Source organism: Quercus robur, chromosome 4, assembly GCF_932294415.1.
Source record: "Quercus robur chromosome 4, dhQueRobu3.1, whole genome shotgun sequence".
In the NCBI taxonomy this organism is placed as follows: Eukaryota; Viridiplantae; Streptophyta; class Magnoliopsida; order Fagales; family Fagaceae; genus Quercus; species Quercus robur.
The window spans coordinates 9406603-9429595 of record NC_065537.1 but is presented as its reverse complement, the minus strand read 5'-3'; the positions used below and the strand labels follow the sequence as shown (position 1 = coordinate 9429595).

General features: G+C 33.3%; 1 protein-coding gene across 3 annotated transcripts; it reads right to left on the bottom strand.

The window, feature by feature from the left end:
* Positions 1-4554: 4554 nt before the first annotated feature.
* LOC126720529 (replication protein A 70 kDa DNA-binding subunit B-like) lies at positions 4555-10361 on the bottom strand. 3 transcript variants are annotated; one of them, XM_050423036.1, is made up of 8 exons: positions 9778-10358; positions 8994-9067; positions 6138-6219; positions 5917-6052; positions 5630-5790; positions 5419-5539; positions 5154-5333; positions 4555-5065 (listed from the first exon to the last, which is right to left on the bottom strand). In XM_050423036.1, the coding sequence occupies exons 4-8, from the start codon at positions 6019-6021 to the stop codon at positions 4868-4870; spliced, it is 765 nt and encodes a 254-aa protein (XP_050278993.1). In that variant the 5' UTR covers positions 6022-6052; positions 6138-6219; positions 8994-9067; positions 9778-10358; the 3' UTR covers positions 4555-4867. The 3 variants fall into 3 exon arrangements, with proteins under 3 accessions (XP_050278993.1, XP_050278992.1, XP_050278994.1); XM_050423035.1 differs by lacking the exons at positions 8994-9067; positions 9778-10358 and having other exon boundaries at positions 6138-6756; XM_050423037.1 differs by lacking the exons at positions 5419-5539; positions 5630-5790; positions 5917-6052; positions 6138-6219 and having other exon boundaries at positions 9778-10361.
* Between the last annotated feature and the right edge of the window lie 12632 nt (positions 10362-22993).

Here is a 22993-nt window from a genome sequence, read left to right as displayed (position 1 = left end):
GCACGCTTATAAAGTAAGCACCCTACAAGTGTGCAAGGCCTTCTTAGCAACTAAAATTTATCCTCAAAAATTAAATTAAATAAATCCAAAATACCTCAACAATTTCTTTATGAATAGATCTCCAATAATTTAATAGGAACGAAATTCAAACCCCATGTACATAATGCCAATTGGCCAATAAATATAAAACTATTAGAAAACCATCCAATCCCAAAATCACTAAGCTTATTTTCCTGCTCACAACACAATATCAAAACTCCCAAAACTTGCTATTCTTCACAATCTGAAATTGGAGGGAAAAAAAAGGGGTGAGCTGACAACTCAATAAGTAACCAAAATCCTAATAAGTTCTATCAAGCAATAGATCTCTAAAGTAAAAGATGTAATATGTGTTTTCAAAGTTATAATATACTATGTGTTTTCAAAATAACTAAACCAGTTTCGTAATCTTAAAATAATAAGTTGCAAATAGATCACATACTTTAATCTAACAAATGTATCATACATGGTTTAGAAAGTAGTCAGTTTTCCATATATCAAAACTATAACTTACAATATGTTCCAAAAAAGATACATAAGCAGTTTTGATGACTCAAAATAGTTCAAATACTCAAATATTTCAAAAATCACATATGTAGTTTTAAGGACTCAAAATGGTTCAAATATTCAAACGTAATTCATATTCTTAACAATCTTATGACTATGGTCACGCTATATCCCCGTAACTAGGCATCAGAGTACCAATGAATAAACCCCATCGGCTAGGTATCAGAGTACCAATGAATAACCCCCATTGGTTTGGATATCAGAATACCAATGAATAACACCCATTGGCTAGGTACCAATGAATAACCCCCATTGGTTTGGGTATCAGAATACTAACGAATAACCCCCATTGGCTAGGTATCAGAGTTCCAATGAATAACCCCCATTGGTTGGGTATCAGAGTACCAATGAATAACCCCCATTGACTGGGTATCAGAATAAATTCATAGTCAGATTGTTCATAATCATTTATATGAAATCATAATTTCTGACAAAAATATATCTTATTCATATGCATATATATAATCATATATTCAATATTCAAATCTATTTGTGATATTTCTATAATTCTTTACTTTAAATCAATATAGCTAAAAAACAATTAAATAAAATATATCATATATTCAGTAATAAGATATATTTGTTATAATTCTTTACTTGAAATCAGTAATACAGTAGAAATAAAATTGTAACAACTGTAAACAATTTTCAGTAGTTAAAATACGCAAAGTAAAACCAATTAGGATTAGGTTACTTACCTCCAAAAGCCATATCAAAAGGAACTTCTCCCTAACACTTCTTCTAAAATCCTTAGATATCGCCTAAAACAATTTTACAGGTACCATTTACTCAATAATCAAATAATTTAAGAATGACATATAACGGTATCCAGTCAGAAGAGAAACTACTAAAAAATATCCATTTTATATATTTCAGAACTGTCATTAATTCATCTATATAAATTCTGTCTCCTCACTAAGCCTAACAATAATCCCCTATTTTTTTCACCAAACTCACATAGACATAATATTTTTGTTCCTTTACTTTCTACCACAAATAGTTCCCTAGGAATAAAACCTATAGAACACAATATACTTATAGCCATATAGGGTCTATACGTGTAGTTTTTCTTTTCTTTTCTTTATTTTTTTTTTTTTCTGCCACCATTAGTCTCCTGAGATGAGGACAAACCAAGTACTACATCATACAAAAATCAAAGCACCATGACATTTACAAATACACCACACCATTTTTTTTTTTTTTTTTTTTTTTGACTTGGCAGACCTTAACTTATCAAATCGGTACTATTCCAACTATGCAGAAACTTGTCCCACCAAGCCTAAAATTCTGTAGATTCTATCTCCTTTCAACGTAACAAAAGGCATAGATAAGATTAAATTGAACATAAAACAGCGTCTAGTTTATTGAAAATAAATCCAAACTTTTCTTCATTTGCATCATTAAAACTCTTGAATAATTAAATAGTTTCACTACTAGCCAAAATACCCACATAGAAAAATACTCTAATTCTAAATAAAACTTAGATTTGACAAGAAAGAAATTCTTAAGTTCTTACCTCAATTGTGCAGTCAAACATTTTCTATTGGAGTAATTTGAGTAGTCTACACTCTTAAAATATCTTTGCATATACGTTGACATAATAAGCTTATATAGCTAGGGTTTTAACCTTATTTTCTAAAAACCCCTTAGAAATATTAATTATAAAATTGACCCCATAAACAAATTTACTTAAATAACCTTCCTTTAATCTTTTTTTTTTTTTTTTTGGGTATTACAGAGGTAAATCTAATTTGTAAGAATCAGATCCAACTTTCTGTGTCACCTAAAAAGGACCAAAGTACCTTGGAGACATCTTCCAACATGGGATTGATCCAATGTTTTCTTACAACCAGATTCCTTGACTCTACCAAACCAAATATCAATGAAGTCCTTGACTCCACCAATTTGAATTTTAGAGTCCTTGACTCTACCAAATATCAATGGAGTCCTTGACTCCACCAATTCAAATTTTAGAGTCCTTGACTCTACCTTATGTATTAATTCAATGGAGTCCTTGACTCCACCAATTTAAATATTAGAGTCCTTGACTTAGCCAAATTTTAATGGAGTTCTTGACTTCACCAATTTAAAATGATATGGTTCAGTGGAGTCCTTGACTCCCAAAATTAGTTTAAATAGAGTGGGCTTTCTAACCTCTTCAAATTTTGATATGACTAATTCTTTGGGATTCTTAATTCCTTAACCACAATTGGAGTTTTTAATTCCCAAAATAAAATGACCATAAAATTAATTTGAGGAAATTTTCCAATTCCCAATTTTTAAAACATGTTCATAAAAATAAAATTGCTTCAAAAGCGTTTTCTTTCCCTTAATTAAATTTGGGAAACTCAATTAAAATATCATTTTTTTAATCAAAATTCCTACAAAAAAGAAAATGAAAGAAAGGGAAATTTGCTTGGACATTCAACTTCTCAAAAAGAGAATCATTGGTTCAATTTCCTCAAAAACATGGTCCTTGACTTAGCCTTGAGATTAAAATCAATCATCTCACCTAAAACAAAATTAAGTCAATGCTTAATTAAACACCAAGTGTTTGACTTAAATGTCCATCATTTAAATTGGACAAAATTATAATTGAGGATTTTAAATCTAAAACCTCAAAATTAAGAACTACGAATTGGCTTGATCCCTGGCAAGGGTATGTAGGCAACCTAAATAAATTATTAGATGCAGCCATAAATAAATAAAAACACATATCCCCCTAAACATAAAAATAAGTAAATGTATGTATAAAGGTGACGTGATTAGAATCAAAGGGTCTTCCCTTGAAACAAGGGATTGTAATTAAGAGATACATTATCTTGAATGGGCATTACTCCCATCAATAAAACCCATATGCCAAAAGGCCTATGGATAAAATTTTGTTTGACGAATTTTACTATATAACAATTTTTGTTAATAATAATTTAACAATTTTGTTAATTTAACAATTTTTTTAAAACATAATTTAACAATTCTTGTTAAACATAATTTGACACTGTTTGTTAAACATAATTTAACAATTTTTACTAAACATGAGTTAACAATTTCGTCAACAAGCCAGAATAGAAATATCACATTTGAGCTACATGAACCACTGTGGACCCTTACAAATTCCTTATCCATTTGGAACAAGTGAGGGTTTTTCCTTGATGAATTATTTCTCCTTGCATGCAATTACACATTTGGGAGTCAAACTATTTTTGGGTTGCAATGCTATTCTTAGCATTTCCTTGAGGATTAACAGTGTCTATACCTATTGCAATCACCTGTAATTCGGCGTTAGTGAGTAGCATATCGTCTAAGTTGATATCTTCTACGTTTCGTATGCCCTTTAAAAAGAACAAATTGATAGCCGTAGGTTGTGATACCATTGGGTTTTTTAATGATTCAATCTTCTCATTGGGAAAGACATATGTCTTAGGATGCATATCAACTTGCATAAGCCTTGAAAATATCCTTAATGGGATTTGTTTTGGGTCAGGTCATTGCTAGAGTGCAATCCCACCTGGTTTTGGAAATATTGATTTGATCCTTCATTGGACTCAATATCATTCGACTGTTTTTCAGTTCAACCCCTATGATGTTGCAAATCATTCAATTTTTCAACATCATATCTTCAAAGTTTATGTGATTCTACGACTGTTATATATATATATATATATATAGACACACACACATATATGTATGTTATTTTCATACATTTAACTAGTCGCTAACCCGTGCGATGCACGGGAAAGCTACCAATTTTTTCCAAATGATTTGACATTAGCTATTGGAATTGAACATCAATTCTCTAGTAGGACGTTCTTATTTTTTAATTTCATTTATTTCCTGCCTTCTATTAAATATTCAATGCATTCATTATATTTAAAAAACGTTGAAGTTTAGATATTGTTTTTCAGTTCCTCTTGATTTTAAAGACACAACTATTGAATCTCAACAACATACCAATGCAAATATTAATTACTTAAAATTCAAAATAAATTATTTATACATGATAAGTTACAATTCAAACAATATTGAACACTACAATATTTAGAAATTAGATGTATATAGACAAACAATTAACGCTATAGTAAAAAAAAAATCCTCAAATAACTAAATATAAGAGTTTAATTCCTCTTTGTTTCAATTTAAAACCAAATTGTGCATAAAAGCAAAAAAAATTTCCTTTGTTCCAATACGTCTTTAGTATTAAAATCACAAATTCATTAAAACCAAATTGTGCATAGAAAATCTTAGAGATTGAAAGACAACTTTAAAGTGTTTTTTGTATCTTCTTCCTTTGTTGCTTTGTAGTAGTCCCTGAATATGCCCTTTTGTTTTCCTGAAGTACAGATGTTGGTGTGAGTTGCACATTTGTTTGAACATCAAGTTTTTGAAATTTTGTACAATCACCATCTTCTTCAATTGATAAGTTGTTGCTACATTCATTTGAAGAATCACTGATGTAAACCTGGCAATAGAACAGGTTGAGAAATGTATTACAACATATTCATCTTAAATATCATATTTGTAATTTCTCTAAATTAAAGAATACTTACTTCTGTCATTTTATCAAGCTGAATTGCTTTGTCAGTTTCTTCAAAAGAGTCAAAAAGTTTCTTGATAGTGTAGAATTCCCATCCATAGTTGAGATTATAGTCATTTAGTTGTATTTGGAAAACAAATTGTTTTCCTTTCAGATTTTCTATTTGCACAGGAAGGATGACTTCATCGGGCTCCTAACAAAAGTAACATTTTTCAAATTGTACAGTCAAGTAAAGTTTAGTAAATATTAAATAGTAATTTTATCTTCGACATTCTCACCTCTAAAGATTTATTCAAAAAGTCTTTGGCTGATATGTTGAGTAATTTTTCTGCTTCTGAATCAAATAAAATGAATGTGGCCATTCCTGAGCTATCTTCAACCTTTAATTGAATTCTATACCTGATAAAAGAAATGACATATATAATGTTAATATCATATTATTTGTTGTGTATTTTAATGTAAAAAGTAAACATTTTCATTTTTGTGTACCTTGGGATTGGGAAGCATGCCTTTTTGTTGCAATTGTGACACCATAAAAATTTATCTCTTGATTTTACCTTTCTACGACATACTTCGCAAGAGATAAAGTACCAACCAGAATGATCTATGTCAATGTTTATAATCTTTCCTTGACAGGTAAAGATCGTTTCCTAGAAATTGAATTTAATATCAATCAATTTATAATTTTATAGTTAAATTTTGTAAAAGCAAGTCTATAATACATAAAGCAATGTTAAGGACACAATGTTATTGTTGAAGGTATATATTTTTCTTACCTCATTATCAGAGTCCCACATAATTTTTTTTATTACACTTATGGTTCTTCTGTTGATGTTCATCTCTTCTTCAATTGTTACTTGTGGTTTGAATTGCTTGGGCATTTGTACTATTGGTTGGTTATTTTTCACCAGCCTATTATATTACATAAAGATATTAGACATAGTATTGTAGAGACTGTAAATATATTAAAAATGTGAGTCCAAAACAAAGCACTTACTGATCTTTGAATTCAGCAGTCTCAGGAATGTCCAAATCAATATAAACTCTTGTTCCACTTGTTGACGATAAGTTATACTCTCCTAAAATGCACAGGATTCATTAGGAAAAAAATTACATTGAAGTTTCAATGGAATGATTATTGTAACAGTGAGAGGTCTAGATTAGAGAGCATAGTATCTTGTGGACATGTACAATACAGAGGTAAATAATCCAACTTTGCTATGGTAGATATAGATGCTAAAAATAATGACACTTGAGTAAATGTTTGTCACATTTTGAAAACCAAAGGACCCCAAAAACCATGCTCTTGAAACGGATTTAAAAAAAAGAAAAGAAAAATCTCTCTCAACAAAGAAAAATGTAAAGGGAGGGAATGAATCCCCCAACAGTAAGTGATGAATATCTTTTTAATTGTTATACATTGAAATGATTTTTCTCTGCTCAATAATTTAGAGACATAATTATCTTGACCAAGATACATTTTTCATAATGTTTCCCCTGGTTCAACTTATTTCCTTTTTACTAATCCATGTTTCTAAAATGTATCAATTTTCACATGGGTCCCATCATTCACTATGTGAGCTGAAAAAAAAAAAAAAAAAAAAAAAAAAAAAAAAAAAAAAAAAAAACACATTAACAATGTTTCCACAAGTTCATCCTATATTAACTATTACCTAATTGGGAAAACAGTAGGGGGGGGGGAGGGGGGGTCATCAACCTCAAATGTGCCATTTACAGCATCTCCATATTGTCCAATATATTGGGCACAACAATTTTACACACCAATACACTGCATTGCTGTCCATTCTTTTCATATATATAATATATCCCAAACCAAAGTCAAATCCCAGCATCACAAAAAACGCAGATATATATTTTCAACCCATAAACAGGGCAAAACCCAAGTGGAATAGTGGGAAAAATAAGAGCATGATCTAATAAGAGTAGTACATAATGCATGGAGAGTGAAAGAATAAAATTCGTTTCTCTTTCTGCTCACTGAAGTTTGTCAATAATGCTGTCATTCACTGAAGGGATCTCATTTTCTTTTCAATCTCTCCCCTTTCACTATTTACCTTTTTTTTTTTTTTGAGAACCATGAGAAAGGTTGTGACAACTTATCTTATTTCGTAATAGAGAGTCCAAAAGTGCTATGATATTACTGCCAAGATGCTTTCACAATTTTGATAGCTGTGGACATAAACAAAAAAGGCTAGATATACCCAAAATCAACCTCAATTCAAGACGTCAATATACAAATTTTACATATAACCACACATAATCAAAGCCATACTTCTAACAACAAAATATACCAAAGAAGAAAATGTTACAGAAAATTAAATTATATCTATGAGAAGAAACATATATATACACTGCATTGCTGCCCATTCTTTTCATATATATAATATATCCCAAACCAAAGTCAAATCCCAGCATAAAAAAAAACGCAGATATATATTTTCAAATCATTTGGAAAAAATTGGTATCTTTTCAGGTGTGGAGATTTTTGATTACTTTTGCTGATGTTCTCAAGTTATGGCCGTTTACTCTTGATGAGTTTGTTCAAGCTTTTCATGACTATGTGAGTCATTCATAGGTCTTTGCTTTCAAATTTCCCACTCATTAAATGTTGTGCAACTGCTTTTTGGTTGGTATTCATACCATTTTTATCCCAGGATTCAAGGTTGTTGGGCGAGATACATGTTGCTCTTCTTAAGTTGATAATAAAAGATATAGAAGATGTTGCTAGGACACCATCTACAGGATTAGTAGTTAATCAAAATAGTGCTGCTAATCCTGGAGGTGGACATCCACAGATTGTTAAAGGGGTAACCTTTGCTTTATGCACACTTGAATTAGTTTATTTGGTTGCCATACTACTTTTCTCTGTTTGTTGCAGAATCATTTTTGATTTCATTTCTGTATTAGGCTTATGCATGGGGCTTTGACATACGCAACTGGCAGCGGCACTTAAATCCATTGACGTGGCCTGACATATTTTGGCAATTGGCCCTATTTGCAGGATTCGGACCACAGTTGAAGAAAAGGAGTATCAGATGGTCATACTCACATGAGAATGATGAGGTTACTGCTTTTCTATACTCTGCTTTTGGCATTTATACCCTTATGCATTGCATAAAATTGTTGTTCTGTATTAGCAGTATACTTTGATGAATTACACACCTTGCTTTAGGACATAGTATACCTTAGTGTATTTGTGTGAATATATAAAATAAAAAAAATGAAGGAAAAGAAAAGAATCAGTGCTATATGTGCTTTCTATTTCCCATTATGTTTTAGTCATAAACCTTGGTATATTTTTATTATGCTCAGTAAATACAGAAAAATGAAATAAAGCTTAGAGGTGTCCACTGCAATATAATCTAAAGTTCTAAAGTTAACTGGAGTTAATCTATCCACTGCAATATAAAAATAGCTCATGGAGTTAATTTTTTAGTGGAACCTCCCTTCGCTTGATCATGCCAAAATCAATTGATTTTTCCAACCCCCTCTAAAAAATTGATTTCTTAGCTTTGTTGTATTGCATTCTTGTGGCTTAGTGGCATTGCTATCAAACAAAAAAGGCTAGATATACCCAAAATCAACCTCAATTCAAGACGTCAATATACAAATTTTACATATAAACCACACATAATCAAAGCCATACTTCTAACAACAAAATATACCAAAGAAGAAAATGTTACAAAAAATTAAATTATATCTATGAAAAGAAACATATATATACAGCAACCAAATATTAAAAACCTGCCCCATATCTGTAAAGAAAAAGGAAAAAAAAAAAAGAAAAAAAAAGAAAGACATAATTCAGTGAACAATGTAATGAATAACTAACCTCAACGTACTCCACACCAATTTCGCTAAGATTATCAGGAAGCAAGCTGATAACTCCACCTCGCTCAGTTTCCACTAAACAGAAAAAATCCATTGCACCATATTGAAAGACCATAATTATTACTTACAAATAGAAAAAAAAAAAATCCAAATTTGTGAACAGAACACTACAACATATAGCATTATGCTAAAACACCAAGGAGTTCTTCTACGTCCACAACAAAATTTCATAACATTTTCACAACAAATTTAGATGTCAACCCATCATTCAAAGTCAAACAAAATCATTCAAAAACCAAAAGAACGAAAAGGAACGATGTTGCGAGATTCATGTCAAGTCTATTTCTTCAAAACCTTTAACCGTTAATTGATCCCTTAAAAACAAATCAAATGACTGTGCTTGGATTCTTTACTTTCTTTCTTTTTTATTTTTATTCAAATGACTCTATGTTTGGCTTAAACATTTTTATTTTTTTTATTCAAAATCAAACTACTATGTGTGAAATTTTGACTGCTTGTAGTCAGGTTGCCAATAGCTCAGTTTCCAGACACAGAAACATATAAGTAAAATTCAAAAAAAAGTTAACAAATCCACACTAAAAATAGGCTGGGGTTATCACAGAGGCAAAGAAATACCATACCTTTAACTCTGATTTGAATGGAGGAAAAGAATGAAGAGAAAGGCAATAGCAATAAACCTAGAAATTGAGCAGCCGTGAAAAAAATAAAAAAACCATCGTGAAAGGTTTATATATATAGTTATAGAGTTCTAATGATGGTAATACCTTTGGGCCGGTCTCGACGGGCTGGGTCGGTTGTATTGCCGATCGACATACAACCGACCCAGCCCATTGCAAATGGGGCTGTGCTGGGCTGGATGAGACCCACGGCAAATGGGGCTCCGTTTCTGGTCTGAGGAAGAGTGGAAGCTGAGCGAAGTGGATATGGGTGAGGTCGATGGTCTTAGGCAAATCGGTGGTCTAAGGAAGGAGATATCGGATGCAATGGTGGGTATGGTGGATGCGATGCCGTTGTCGGTGGTCTGATGAAGGAGATCGATGGTGTTAGGCAGATCGGTGGTCTGAGGAAGGAGATATCGGATGCGATGGGAAAGGCAGAGGATTGGGAAAGCCAGAGCATCGTGAAAGGGAATGGGAAAGGACGTTGCGATGTCGTCGTCGGTGTTCTCAAGAAGGTAGATGATCGATGGTTGATGGTGGGAAAGGGAATGGGAAAGAGCATCGTGAAAAGCATCGTGAAAGGGAATGGGGAATTTTTTTTTTTTTTAATACTGAGCTGTTTGTTTTTTTATTTTTTTTGGTTTTGGTATTTTATTTTTTTGTTTTATTATTATTTTTTTTAATACTGTGCTGACGTGGAAATTTGTGGAAGCTTCAAAAGCTTCGGTTTTATATATATATATAGATAAAATATTTATATCAAGTGTATATAACATTAATAAAATTTAAAGGATTCTTAACTCCTAACCATGAAATCCACATTTTCAGTTTCTTTTAAAAGTGAAAAAAAATTGTCCTTATTTCTAATTTTCTAAAAACATTAAAAAATAAATAAAGAAGGTTTTTACTAAAAATATTTATAAACTTTCCTATTTTATATATATTATAGATGTTTATATTGGTGATAATTGCACCAATAAACTTCACATCAATATATCTACCCTTACAGGGCAAAAGGATTGAGTTCCATAACTCCTTACATATTTCAACTCATCATCTTAATAATAACATAAGCAAAGTGAACTATTTCTGCAAATGTTTCAATGGTTCGATACAAAAAATCAAAACAAATATTTCATTTAAAAATTTTCCATGTTATGCATGGAAGAAACTTAAATTTTACCATTCAATCTCTTTATGATTTTTACAAAGGGAGACAATGGGGTGAAATGCATAAACATATGCATAAAAATATTTATTAATATGTTTATATTGGTGATATAACATTTGCATAAAACATAATATGAAATGTATTTTATATTAACCATCAATATAAATTATAAACATATCATAGCACTAGCTTATAGTCATGTGCATATGAGCGGTATAATTTAGAATAACAATAATTACTAGTAAGTAATGGACTGTACATATTTATAGTATTACATTAAAGACAAATAATTTGAATTTTTGATTTCAATATTTTCTAGGATTACTTGCTTGTAGATATAATTGATATAAAATTAAAGAATAATTTAAAGGACACATAACAAGAAATTGGATTGCATTTAATTATCTAAAGTCAATTAGATTGAATTGAATAAAATACTAGCTTGTAACCAATGCATACACATGGATGTATTGAAAATAATAAATATAATTGAATTTATATTTAAATTTCCACCTAAGTTTAATCCTGTTGATGATCATTTTTTGATTTGTAAGGATATAGTTTGTAGAGTATGCAAATTATTAATTCTTGAGGACTTATAAAAAAATGTTCATTCTTGATAGTTTTGTGTTAGAAAAAAAATTGTTTCTTCTTAACTTAATTTTGTTATTGTGATGCAATAAATGTATTTCAGCTTTACATATTTCAAATAAGATATGAACAACTAATTTTTAAGATTATGATTAAATTTCACATTAAAATTTTTGTTAGAAATGATCAGAATTTTTTAAAGACAAAGTTTGACTACAATTTCCTTTCAAATATATAATTAATATTACTACATATTTTGGAAAATGTAATCCAATTATGCCAAATTAATATCATAATACAACTATTGCAGAAATTACTTTAATTGGTGACATGAATGGAACAGTTAACTTCAAGTATTAAAGTCAATCCCACTATGGTATGAAAGTAACAACGTGCACTTACTGGCTAAGGAAATAATGGCATAAAGGTTATTCTCTCTAATATTATTATTACCAGATTCACCTACCACTTTTAACTCCTACAAAATACAAATTTCAAATCTGATTCAAATTTGAAATCTACCTACCCAATTGCACTATATATATACACGCACTAGAAACCACTTCTCAATTATGAATGAAGGCTCCTAAACAAATCCATCCATAATGACCATGAAACATTTCAATGAATTTATTTTCCACAACATAAATAAGCATTACTACTTATCATTTGGTGTTCAAGTAATAACCTAGGAATATTTTTAATCATAATATACAATAGAAAAGGCATCAAATGAGGTAAATAACATGCTGAAATAGATAAATAGCATGAAAAGAAAGCACAAAAGAGGAATACAGCACTTAATAAAGCCTACCATATTACAAAATTTTCTCATGTGACTACACGACAGATTCTCAACTTATCACCTCAATTTACTGAAATTTCATGGTATTTAAATACCAAAACTGGTTGCAATTCTGTACTTATCACCACAATTCATAGATTGGCAAAGTAGACTAACAAATGTAATTTAAAATAAATAAATAAATAAATAAATGTTATAGAGAGCTTGGTTTTACTTGATCACAAATAAATGTCATCTAAATATCAGAAGATTAGTTAGTATCTGTACGTTTTTAGACCCCTTAAAGCACAAGTTGTTTAACCTAGTTATTATCCAAGTGATTACTTAGATAAATTATTCAGATTTAGGTTTACACATTCAAATCATATCATTTAAATAATGCGGAATATAAAGAACACACGGTATGATAACCCAAGAAAACCAAACCGGTAAAAAACCTGGGGAGGATTTAACCTAGCTATCCTCAAGGTAAAATAGATCCACTATGAAAGAATTGAAGTTTTTACAATAGAACTTAGACCACTAACATCCTATTGCTACCTCGAGTAGAAAACTTACTACCACGACTACGTGACAACTCCAAGTCGACGGACTACTTCTTTCCTTGATCCACTGCAACCACAAGTACTCCCACTTGTGACTTTGAGACTCCACTCAAAGGTTTCAGATCTTCTTTAAAGTTCTTTATGCAGCAACTAAAGCGATTACCAAGTTCTCAACATAATCTTGATTTTGATAACCCTAAGTGTGTATGAAGGTAAACACCTCTAGATTTCACAAAAGATTCAACACATAGCACATCAAAGACTTCTAAAACGTAGCTAGGGTTTTTCCTTTTATACTTGGAGTAAAACATAAAACCCTACATGTAAAACCAGGCTTGGGCTGAATTGGAAAATTCTGCAAGAAAAATTAATCTGCACGAGGTTCGATCGATCAGGTCTAATTTACGATCGATCGAGCCTTGTAGATTTAGTCCAATAAATTATGCAATCGCTCAATTCCAACTTTAATTTAAACCAAACTTTGAGCAAGTCTAAACCTAGACTAAATGTTTTGATCATGGTTTGCCAACATATACAAATTGAAGTTCTAATACATTATGAGGCAAAACAAGAAACTTCCATGATTGCAAGCTTGTTTTCTAGGAAATGTGAGAGTTATAAGATGTAACTCTTTAAGTGATAGTCTCTTTCAAACTTATGTGATGAATTTTGTAGAAATTGTGATTGATTACTATCTACATATCACCTCACATGTATCTCAAGCTATTACTAGTTGCACACACTATACAAGTTAGTCTTTTCTAAACTTAGTACAAGATATTGTGTGTGGTCTTGTTATGGCCATCCAAGATTAAATGTTCCTTGATTTTAATGCAAAATATGTTCAATGTTTGAGTTTTGAGGAAAAATTGTTTGAAAAACTTGTTTTAGGAAGATCTGGGTTGAATTCAAGTGTTTTTGAAAAACTTTTAATCTCATACTCATGCATTTCATTCATGAAACACTATGCTTTGAGGAGTTTCTGTATTAAATTGCTCTGTTTTTCAAAAATTTAAGTTTTCCAAATTTTCAATCAATTGAAGCTGTCTCTCGACCGATGGAAAATACGATAAAAACTTTGGTTACAATCTGCCTGGCTTGATTGATGCTCAATTGATCGAATTTAATTTTCAATCGATCGAATCTAATTTTCAACCGATCGAAATTCAAAAGTTGAGTTTTATAAAAAGCTTTTTCTCACGTGCTCTTCACTATTTCAAAAAGCTTTTTCAGACTTTTCCTCACTTTCTCTCCTCGACCGATCCAATCTAAAAAATTTTGTCATTTTCTTCCTCAAATCTTCAAGGGTTTTTGTCCTCAAGTGAAGGTAAGACCTAAATACCCTTTCTTTTTCATTAAAATCACATTTTTCTAGCATTTTAATTAGGATTTTTTTTATTCAATTTCAATCACTGGGTTTTTTATCCTAGATCATATACATGTGATTCTCATGGATTAATTTATTATTTTTGTGTTTTGAGAAAAATTTGAAATTCTAGGGCTTGAAAATTTGAGAAATTGGGTTTTTGTTCAATTGGGCTAAAATTGTTGAAATTGACTTGTGTTTTTGATTGATTATGACATTATATGATGTTGTTTAACTAGTGTAATGATTAATTGATCAATTTGGTTTAATTTTTGAAAAAGGTTTTTTCAAAATTTGGGGTTTTTGCTCTAAAACTCTGTGTTCAAGTCAATTGATGGTTTATGAAGTAAAATTGAACAAATTTCTATGCATTAGAGCATGCATCATATGTGCATTCATTACATGCATTATATAGATTGTTATTTATTGAGTTTTTTGTGCTCTAACCCTCTCTAATGCAGTCTGCCCTTGTATTTTTTCTCCCCCTTTTATTCTTCTTTTTTATCATCATGGTTTGGAAAACTAGAGCAAATAAGAAAACCACCACCTCCTCTACCCCTGTGTTTGAGAGTGATAGGTTTAGAACCGAGAAAAACCATGAAACCTATGAGAAGCTTAACATTTATAAGTCGGTTTGGGTTGAGCGTAAGGTGATTCTAGATGAGCTTAATGGGGAGATTAGGAGGAAATTTGAGAGTAGGGGTTGGTTACCTCTTTTAGATGTAGAACATCCTCCTCCTCCTGCTTTGATTAGAGAGTTTTATTCGAACCTCTCTGTCCACTCCAATGATTCCAACACTCAACATGTGAGGAGTTAGATAAGGGGTGAAGAGTATGTCATTACTCCTTCTGTAGTGGCCACTGCTCTTGGTGTACCTTTAGTACAGCAACCTATGTACCCTTACACTAAGACCCCTCCACTTGATGACATTATGTCCTTACTCACCGGTACTTCCATTAGATGGGGTACTGATCCTTGGATCACCTCATATGAGCTTATTGAGCTCAATTATCTATTTTTTCGGATTTCTTGTCATTCCATTTAGCCTATCTCTCATTTACACACTATTCCTCTCGAGAGATGTGCGTTTTTGTACGCTCTCATCACTAATGCTCCTATCAGTTTTCCTTTTCTTTTTATTAGCTCTTTCGTTGAGGTTCATAGGAGTAATGCAAAATCTCATGGTCTTTTCTTTCTAGTTTTTATTCATAGGATTTTGTTATACTTAGGTTTAGAGGATTTTCCTGCATCCGAGCATGTTCATATTATAGCTCCCATATGTGCCACCTTCCTTCAGCAAAGAGCAGCTCAAATGAAAGTTAGCTCTAAATGCCCTAGGGTTGAGTCCTACATCTAGTGACCCCACTACCGACGAGTTTATGGATCCTACAGCTGCTATTGAGCTTCCTGCATCTTCATCGAGCGATGATTCTATAATGAGTATGCTGGACACTATCATGACTGTTCAGGCAACGCATGGTCAACTCCTTTTGGATGTGCTCACTGAGCTTCAGGCTTTATGAGCAGATTTGGCAAGTACTAGAGGATCTACTCCATAGCCTCCACCTTTTGATGATGAGTCATGATTGCCCTTTGGCAATTCGTCATTAAAAGGGGGAGTACATAGCATGTTGATAGGGGGAGCTTTTGCTTTGGAACTTTAGATTGTATCTAGGAGCTTTATGTGTATTTTTATTTGGTTTATTTTGGCTTGAGATGTATTTATTGTTTATGGGTTGTATATGTTAGGGGGAGACACTATGTTTTATGTTTCTTTTATTGTTTCTTGTTTGACATATGCTACATTGGTCTTTGATTTATATTATGAGGTTATTCCTGGTATATGTCTTATTTTATGTTTTGTGAAATCAAGAATTTATTTTGTTTTACTTGTATTTTCCACACATGCGTTTATGTGTTTGTTGAATTGTTTTTGGGCATTTTAAATTTGAATGGGTTGTTTGTAACTTTGAGCATTTCATTTTTGTGATGTGTTTTGTCATGGATTGCCAAAGGGGGAGTTTGTTAGGTTCTAAGACTTTAGGAACTAAATATATTAGAACTTTATTATATATTATGTTGGCAAATCATGATCAAAACATAGAGTCTAGGTTTAGGCTTGCTCAAAGTGTGTTTATTTGTAAAAGTTGGAATCGAGTGATTGCAAGATTTATTGGTCTAAATCTGCAAGGCTCAATCGATCGAAAATTAGACTTGATCGATCGAACCTCGTGTAGATTAATTTTTTCTGTAGAATTTTGCAACTCAACCCAAGCCCGATTTGACGTGTAGGGTTTTATGTTTTACTCCAAGTATAAAACGAAACCCTAGCTACATTTTAGAGATCTTTGGTGTATTGTGTGTTGAATCTCATGTGAGATCTAGAGGTGTTTACCTTCATACACACTTAGGGTTATCAAGATCAAGATTATGTCAAGAACTTAATGATCGCTTCAGTTGCTGCATAAAGAACTTTAAAGAAGATCTGAAACCTTTGAGTTGAGTCTCAAAGTCACAAGTGGGAGTACTTGTGATTGCAGTGAATCAAGGAAAGAAGTAGTCTGTGGACTCGGAGCTATCACGTGGTTGTGGAAGTAAATTTTCTACTCGATATAGTAATAGGATGTTAGTGGTCTAAATTCTATTATAAAAACTTCAATTCCTTCATAGTGGATCTGTTTTACCTTGACGATAGTTATGTTAGATCCTCCCCAGATTTTTTACCGGTTTAGTTTTCCTGGGTTATCATATCGCGTGTTCTTTATATTTCTGCATTATTTACATGATATGATTGAATGTTTTAACCTAAATCTAAATAATAAACCTAAGTATTCACTTGGTTAATTAATTAGGTTAAACAATCTAGTTTAGAAGGGTCTAAAAACGTACAGTATCAAAGAGCAATTGATATTAAATCAATGAAGTATATGATGCTCCTTTTATGTTTTCTTTTGCTTTTCCTTATTGTAATATTGAATCAATGAAGCAATCATTACGTACTTTTCTACGGGAAAGAATCTGTGTATTCATATGAATAGTAAAATAAACTTTTGGAATTAGGTCTCAAGCGGTCTCAAGTTTAATTATTACAGTTTTTAATAATGAATTGATTACATAAGCCTTGTTCACAGTTTAACAATTTTTAATAATGAATCGATTACATATTTCACAGTTTTTATAAGATTTTTTTTATAATTTGTATAGTACACGTGAATTAGTACACTTATATACACGGTGATATATGCATGCTTTTAAGCATAAAGTATCCTAATCTTGCTTGAAAATTGACTGTTGTACATTAACAGAAATAAGCTGATATCTCCAACCAGCCACTACTACTAATATTAAGAGAAGCATAACATGAACCACCTTGCAGTAATTCAGTTGCGACAAGGCAACTTGAAAGTTCAAAAACGTGTACCAATACACTTTTGAACGTTTAGACCCCCAAAAATTAACTTAACCAACACAAGCAATATGTCAAACAACAAGTGTGCGGAAACTTAACATATGCTATAATGTGAAATAGGTTAAATACTATCTAAGCCATAACAGAATAAAATCCACAGCAGATAATATAAAGGCAAAGATAGAGAGGAAGGAAGATGCAAACACAAAGACAACACGCGATGTGTTATCGAAGAGGAAACCGAAGTCCTCGGCGAAAAACCTCTCCGCCGCCCTCCAAGCGGTAATCAATCCACTAGAAAATACAGTTGGGATACAAGGACAGCAATAGACCCTCCAAGCCTAATCTACCCAGTGCACCTAAGCCCTCCAAGCTTCTTGCTCCAACGAGGTTGCGCCAAACCTTTTTCTTTTCTAGCTTCCCGGATTCCGCTACTAGACCGTAGCATCAACCAATGAAGATTGGCTCCTTCCTAACTGCTTCCCAGAACTCCAAACGACTGTCTCACAGAGATGATAATGGTGAGAACCAGGTTTGGTATAATGCCTCTCAAGGTTTTGACAATGGAGAGGAAGAGAGTGAGGGAATTTGAAGAGACTCTAAGGTATAGATTGTGGGTGAAACAATCTGGTTTTTCTTTAGGGTTTCTCTCTCAAAATTCTCTCTGGAAGCTCTCTTTCAATCGTGGGTTAAAGGGGTATTTATACTGGAGTGAAGAGGAATGTGAAACGTCAGGTTTTGGCAAAACAGGGGTGGCTTGCGGCTTGACCTCGCGGCTTGACCAAGTCGCGAGATCCAGTCGTGAGTTAACCGTATGGCCAGTTGTCCTGTTTTGTCCTGTAGTGCTCCAACTAGCATGACTGTTCATCTTCCAGCATGCTTGGCACGTGTGCAGCTTCTGGCGGCTTGCAGCCGCGAGTCCACCCGCGAGTCCCAGCCGCGACACTCTGTTTTCTTGCACACTCTTGAGCAATCTTCACTCTATCTCACTCACTACCCTTACAACAAACCCACCTAAATACAGGGTTACTAAATGCTGAATTACAAGCAAATTTGGCACGGAATAAAGCCAATAAGATGGTTGAATAAATTCAACCTTACACAACTAATTTCAGCCAAAGTTGGGTTGGGTGCGGGATAAACATTTCACATATTGAGCTGTCCCGTTTAGGGATGGGACTTCATGCTCTTGCTCACCTTCAACCAGCCTAGTTTTCCCGAGTTGCAGCCTCTTAAATTTTGAGCTTTTCATAATCACAGAATTGTGTATATTTATATGCATCTGTACAGCCCAGGTTGCCCATTTTGCAACCTCTATTTTCAGCTTGCATCTCAAAGTTTTGCAACCTATAGCCAAAGCTCGGACAAGAAAAATATGTTTTTGATATATTCTCATATGTTATTTTTATCATCTATGTGCCCAATGATTCTAGTTTTTATTTCATATATATACCTATATTTAGGATATTATCCAAACTTAGTAGGGGACATGCAAACTTCAGCATTTAAATTTGACACAGAACTGGTTACACTTCCTTTCACTGTTGTATCAAATTTTTTTCGTAGTTCTAAAAAGATTCTCATTGCACCTTCAAGAATGGCGTACAACATGCAAAACACATATATGAAAATCCATATATTACAAAGTGCTGCAAGTAACCCCATGTGCTCTATTACAATGTCCATTTCCTCTATAACATTTCCTCTCCCAACATTTAAAAAAGAAACACAAATCAACGCCGAGAAATGATAAACTATTACCGACAGCTTAACAGAGGATAACAAATACAACAACCAGGTGAAATGCTAGTCTTTTTGAGATTCTAAAAAGGATACCTATCGGGACAACAGAAAAGCCATGTTCTCGAATGGGGTCAGCCATAAATCCTCAACATATTAATCTACCATAAATCTCGTATTTGTTAGTTAATTAATGAAACATTATCATTTAACAGCTTTACCAGCCGAAGAAACAAGCAAAGAGAATCACTCCAGACTAGCTATAACAAATATAATTTATATATAGGAAACTTAAAAATTAAAAGAAATCAAATGTTTCTTTCCCAGCAACCAAACAAAGCATTAGCAGACACCACACATTAATATGACAAATATTGAATTTATTGTTAATAAATAAAGATTGGGGAATAGAGGAAATTGAAGATTGGGGTGCCTTCTAATTTGCAAACAAAGAATGGGGTTATGTACTTTCTAATTTGAAATTGAAGATGCAAATCACCAATTTCGTACTCGATTTCATCAATGTCGAGATTGGTCTTGAATTAACATGGACTAACTGGGTTTTATTTGGACTCTTAATGGTTGAATGGGTGAAATCCGTTTCGTATAGGTTTCCGATGACAGGGACGATTGTGACGTAAGAAAAGGAAGGAGATGGCAAGAGAGAATGAGAATGACAGTGCGAGGGATAGGCAGAATTTTGGGATTGGCGAAGAAGATTGAGAATGACATTTAAGGGTCGTCAAGGGCCGGGTCGAGCTGGCCCGGCCCATTTTTACTTGGCCCATGGGCACAATGAACTGGGCATAATAGGCTATTAACTAGTTAATAGGCTGGGTCGGGTTGGGCTGAAAGAAAAAACCTCAGCCCATGACCTTGCCCATAGGCAATGCCCATTTTGTTTTTAGCGAGCTAAGCTATCGAGTTGGGCCTAATGGGCTACCGATGGGCTTGTGTTAGCATATTATTTTATTATTTTTATAAGGAAAGAATCAATTTTTTTATAAGGGAATAATCAATCTATTTTTTTAAAGGAAAGAATTAAAGAATTTAATATTTAATTACAAATTTTTTTACAATCAAATCTATTTAATTTTTTTTTTTTTTTTTTTGGTTGATGGAAACCTATTTAATTTTTTTATTAAGGTTTTAAATAGTTTTTTATTTTTATCTTTAATACAAAAAATGTCAAATGGTTTATTCAAATTTGCTAGACTACTAGAAAAATATATATTTAGTAAACTAAGTTTAGCACAATTACTTTGAGTATCTTAGTGGCTGAGGGAATTCATAAGAAATTTCTCTATAATATCTCAAGATCAATCCTCCATACACTTCCTATATATTTTTGTTATGAATTATAAGTTATTGGATTGGACCAATGGGTTAGGCCAACAGGTTGGGCTACTGGGCTAGCCCACCGGGTACCCATAAGCATAAAAACTAGCCCACGACCTAACCCACTAGGCTAGTGAGCTACCCATGGGCCTCAATAACAATGGGCCGGGCCGCCTATTAACCCAGTGGTTCGGGTTTTTGGGTCGAGCTGTGGACCGTGGGCTATTTGATGACCCTGAATGATGTTGAGAGGGATAGTCAAATTTCTGGGATTGAAAGTGAGAGTGAGAGTGAGAGTGTGAGTGTGAGTGACATAGTGTGTAATATTATATCAACATAGAACTTGAGCTTGTGAAGCTCGAGTTCGAGGTGGCATTTTAAAATTGAAAATTCCAGGTCAGCCACTGCCATAGTTTCAATTCTTAATAGAACTCGAGTTCTTAAATTGTGGTAGATCCCTATATATTTCAGAAACAACGGTAGATTCCTACATATTTTGCCAAATAGTGGTATTTGGCCATTTTGGCCCAAGTTTTGGGAGTGTTTCATTGATCTTAATTTTTTTAATGTTTTATTAATCCTTAATCTTTTAATCCTTATTTTTATTGTTTTAAATAGTGACTATAAAGTTATATGTCTCTCTATCGCTAAGAAAGTGAGCTTTCTCTCCTCTTAGGCAGTAGAAGTTTTAGTCCCTTCTTTTTGAAGGAGAGTTTTGTTCTCTAAAGGTAGCAAGTCTATCTCTAGAGCTTGTGGGTTTTTTTCTTCGTGGGTTTAGGAAACACATCTGTCTCTTGTGCTTTTCCTCTTGGCTAAGGTATGGAAGATTTGGCTGAAAAATGGAGCAAGTTTTCGCTTTCAGAGAAGGAAACTACAGGATTTGTTCTTAACAAAGATCAACGTTCTGGTGAGTTCATTCTAGCAGCACAATTTCTAATCCCCACAGTTTCTAAATATGGAGGCCATGGCAAGAACCTTCAAACAGTTGTGGCGTTCTACGAATGGTTTCAAGATTTGCAACCATAATGATCATAGGGTTCTGTTTGTCTTTGACAACCTAAGTGATGTTAACCGAATTATTCAAAGTCAACCTTGGAGCTTTGACAAGCACTAGTAATGCTACAGATATATGCAACGGATACCCCTGTCCATGAATTGGTTTTTACGAAAACACTCTTTTGGGTACAGGTTCATGATATTCCATTGCATTTTATGAATAAGGACGTGGCTGAAAGTCTCCGTGAAGTTGTTGGTGAAGTTCAGAAATCCCCGAAAGCAGTGGACGATGAGGGAGGTTATTTCATCTGGGTTCGAGTTCTAATAGATGTTACACTACCTCTATGCAGGGGTAGGGTAATCACAATGGAGAATGGAGAGAAGAATTGGGTGAGCGCCAAATATGAGCGATTGCTGAATTTCTGTTTCTGGTGTGGACGTCTGACTCACAGTGACAAGAATTGAGATCTGTGGCTTGATAGCAAAGGCACACTTCTACCAGAACAGCAACAATTCAGCTCTAATCTGAGGGCAGCTCTGTATACGTCTGTGGGAAAGTCAGTCATTTATGTTCCAGGTTTTTACGAAGGCAGAAAATCAGGGACACACAAATCTCAAGAAGCTCGGGCACAACCTAAACCAGTAGTGGCAGCACCAACGAGTGGCCCATCGGAGGTGATTCAATCAGACATGGAGACTGAAACCGGTGAGGAAGGAGGGGAAGGCATTAAAGTTGGTGACTTGGCAACTGCTTAAACCAATAAATTGGAGAATACGTTACCACAGGATATTGATTCCTTTCCAAATAGGGACTCTTATCTCCAACGGATCCTCTCCTAATTTATCTCCAATTAATTCAGTGGTACATTCAAAGGCTGAGACATCATTCCCTACTTCAGTTACATCGGCTGAATTATCTGAAATTCATATAAGGGAAATTGATGAGGACATGAATAAATATGGACAGAATACAGGTGTGAAGGTGAAACCGATATCAACTATAAGTGAGAACATTAAGCTGCGGTTTCACAGTGAATCACTTTTGGAAGGAGGCAAGTCACATGAGGGGAGTAAGCAAGTAACACGTGAGTCACAAACAAAAAATACACGTGGTAGCATACTGAAGGGTTCTCCAAAAATTAACCCTACCTCCTCCACCAACCCAAGTGTTAGAGGGAGAATCAAGAAACAGAATAGGGCAGGGGTCAGGGGTGGCAGCACTAATAGCAAACCTGTTTGTGGCAAGCGAAGCGGAGATGATCATTTGGAGTTACTTGGTAAACGTAGAGTGGTTTCAAAAGATGATGAGAATTTTTCTTATTCAATGGTGGAGGTTGAGGTTCAGCCCCACCAATCGCA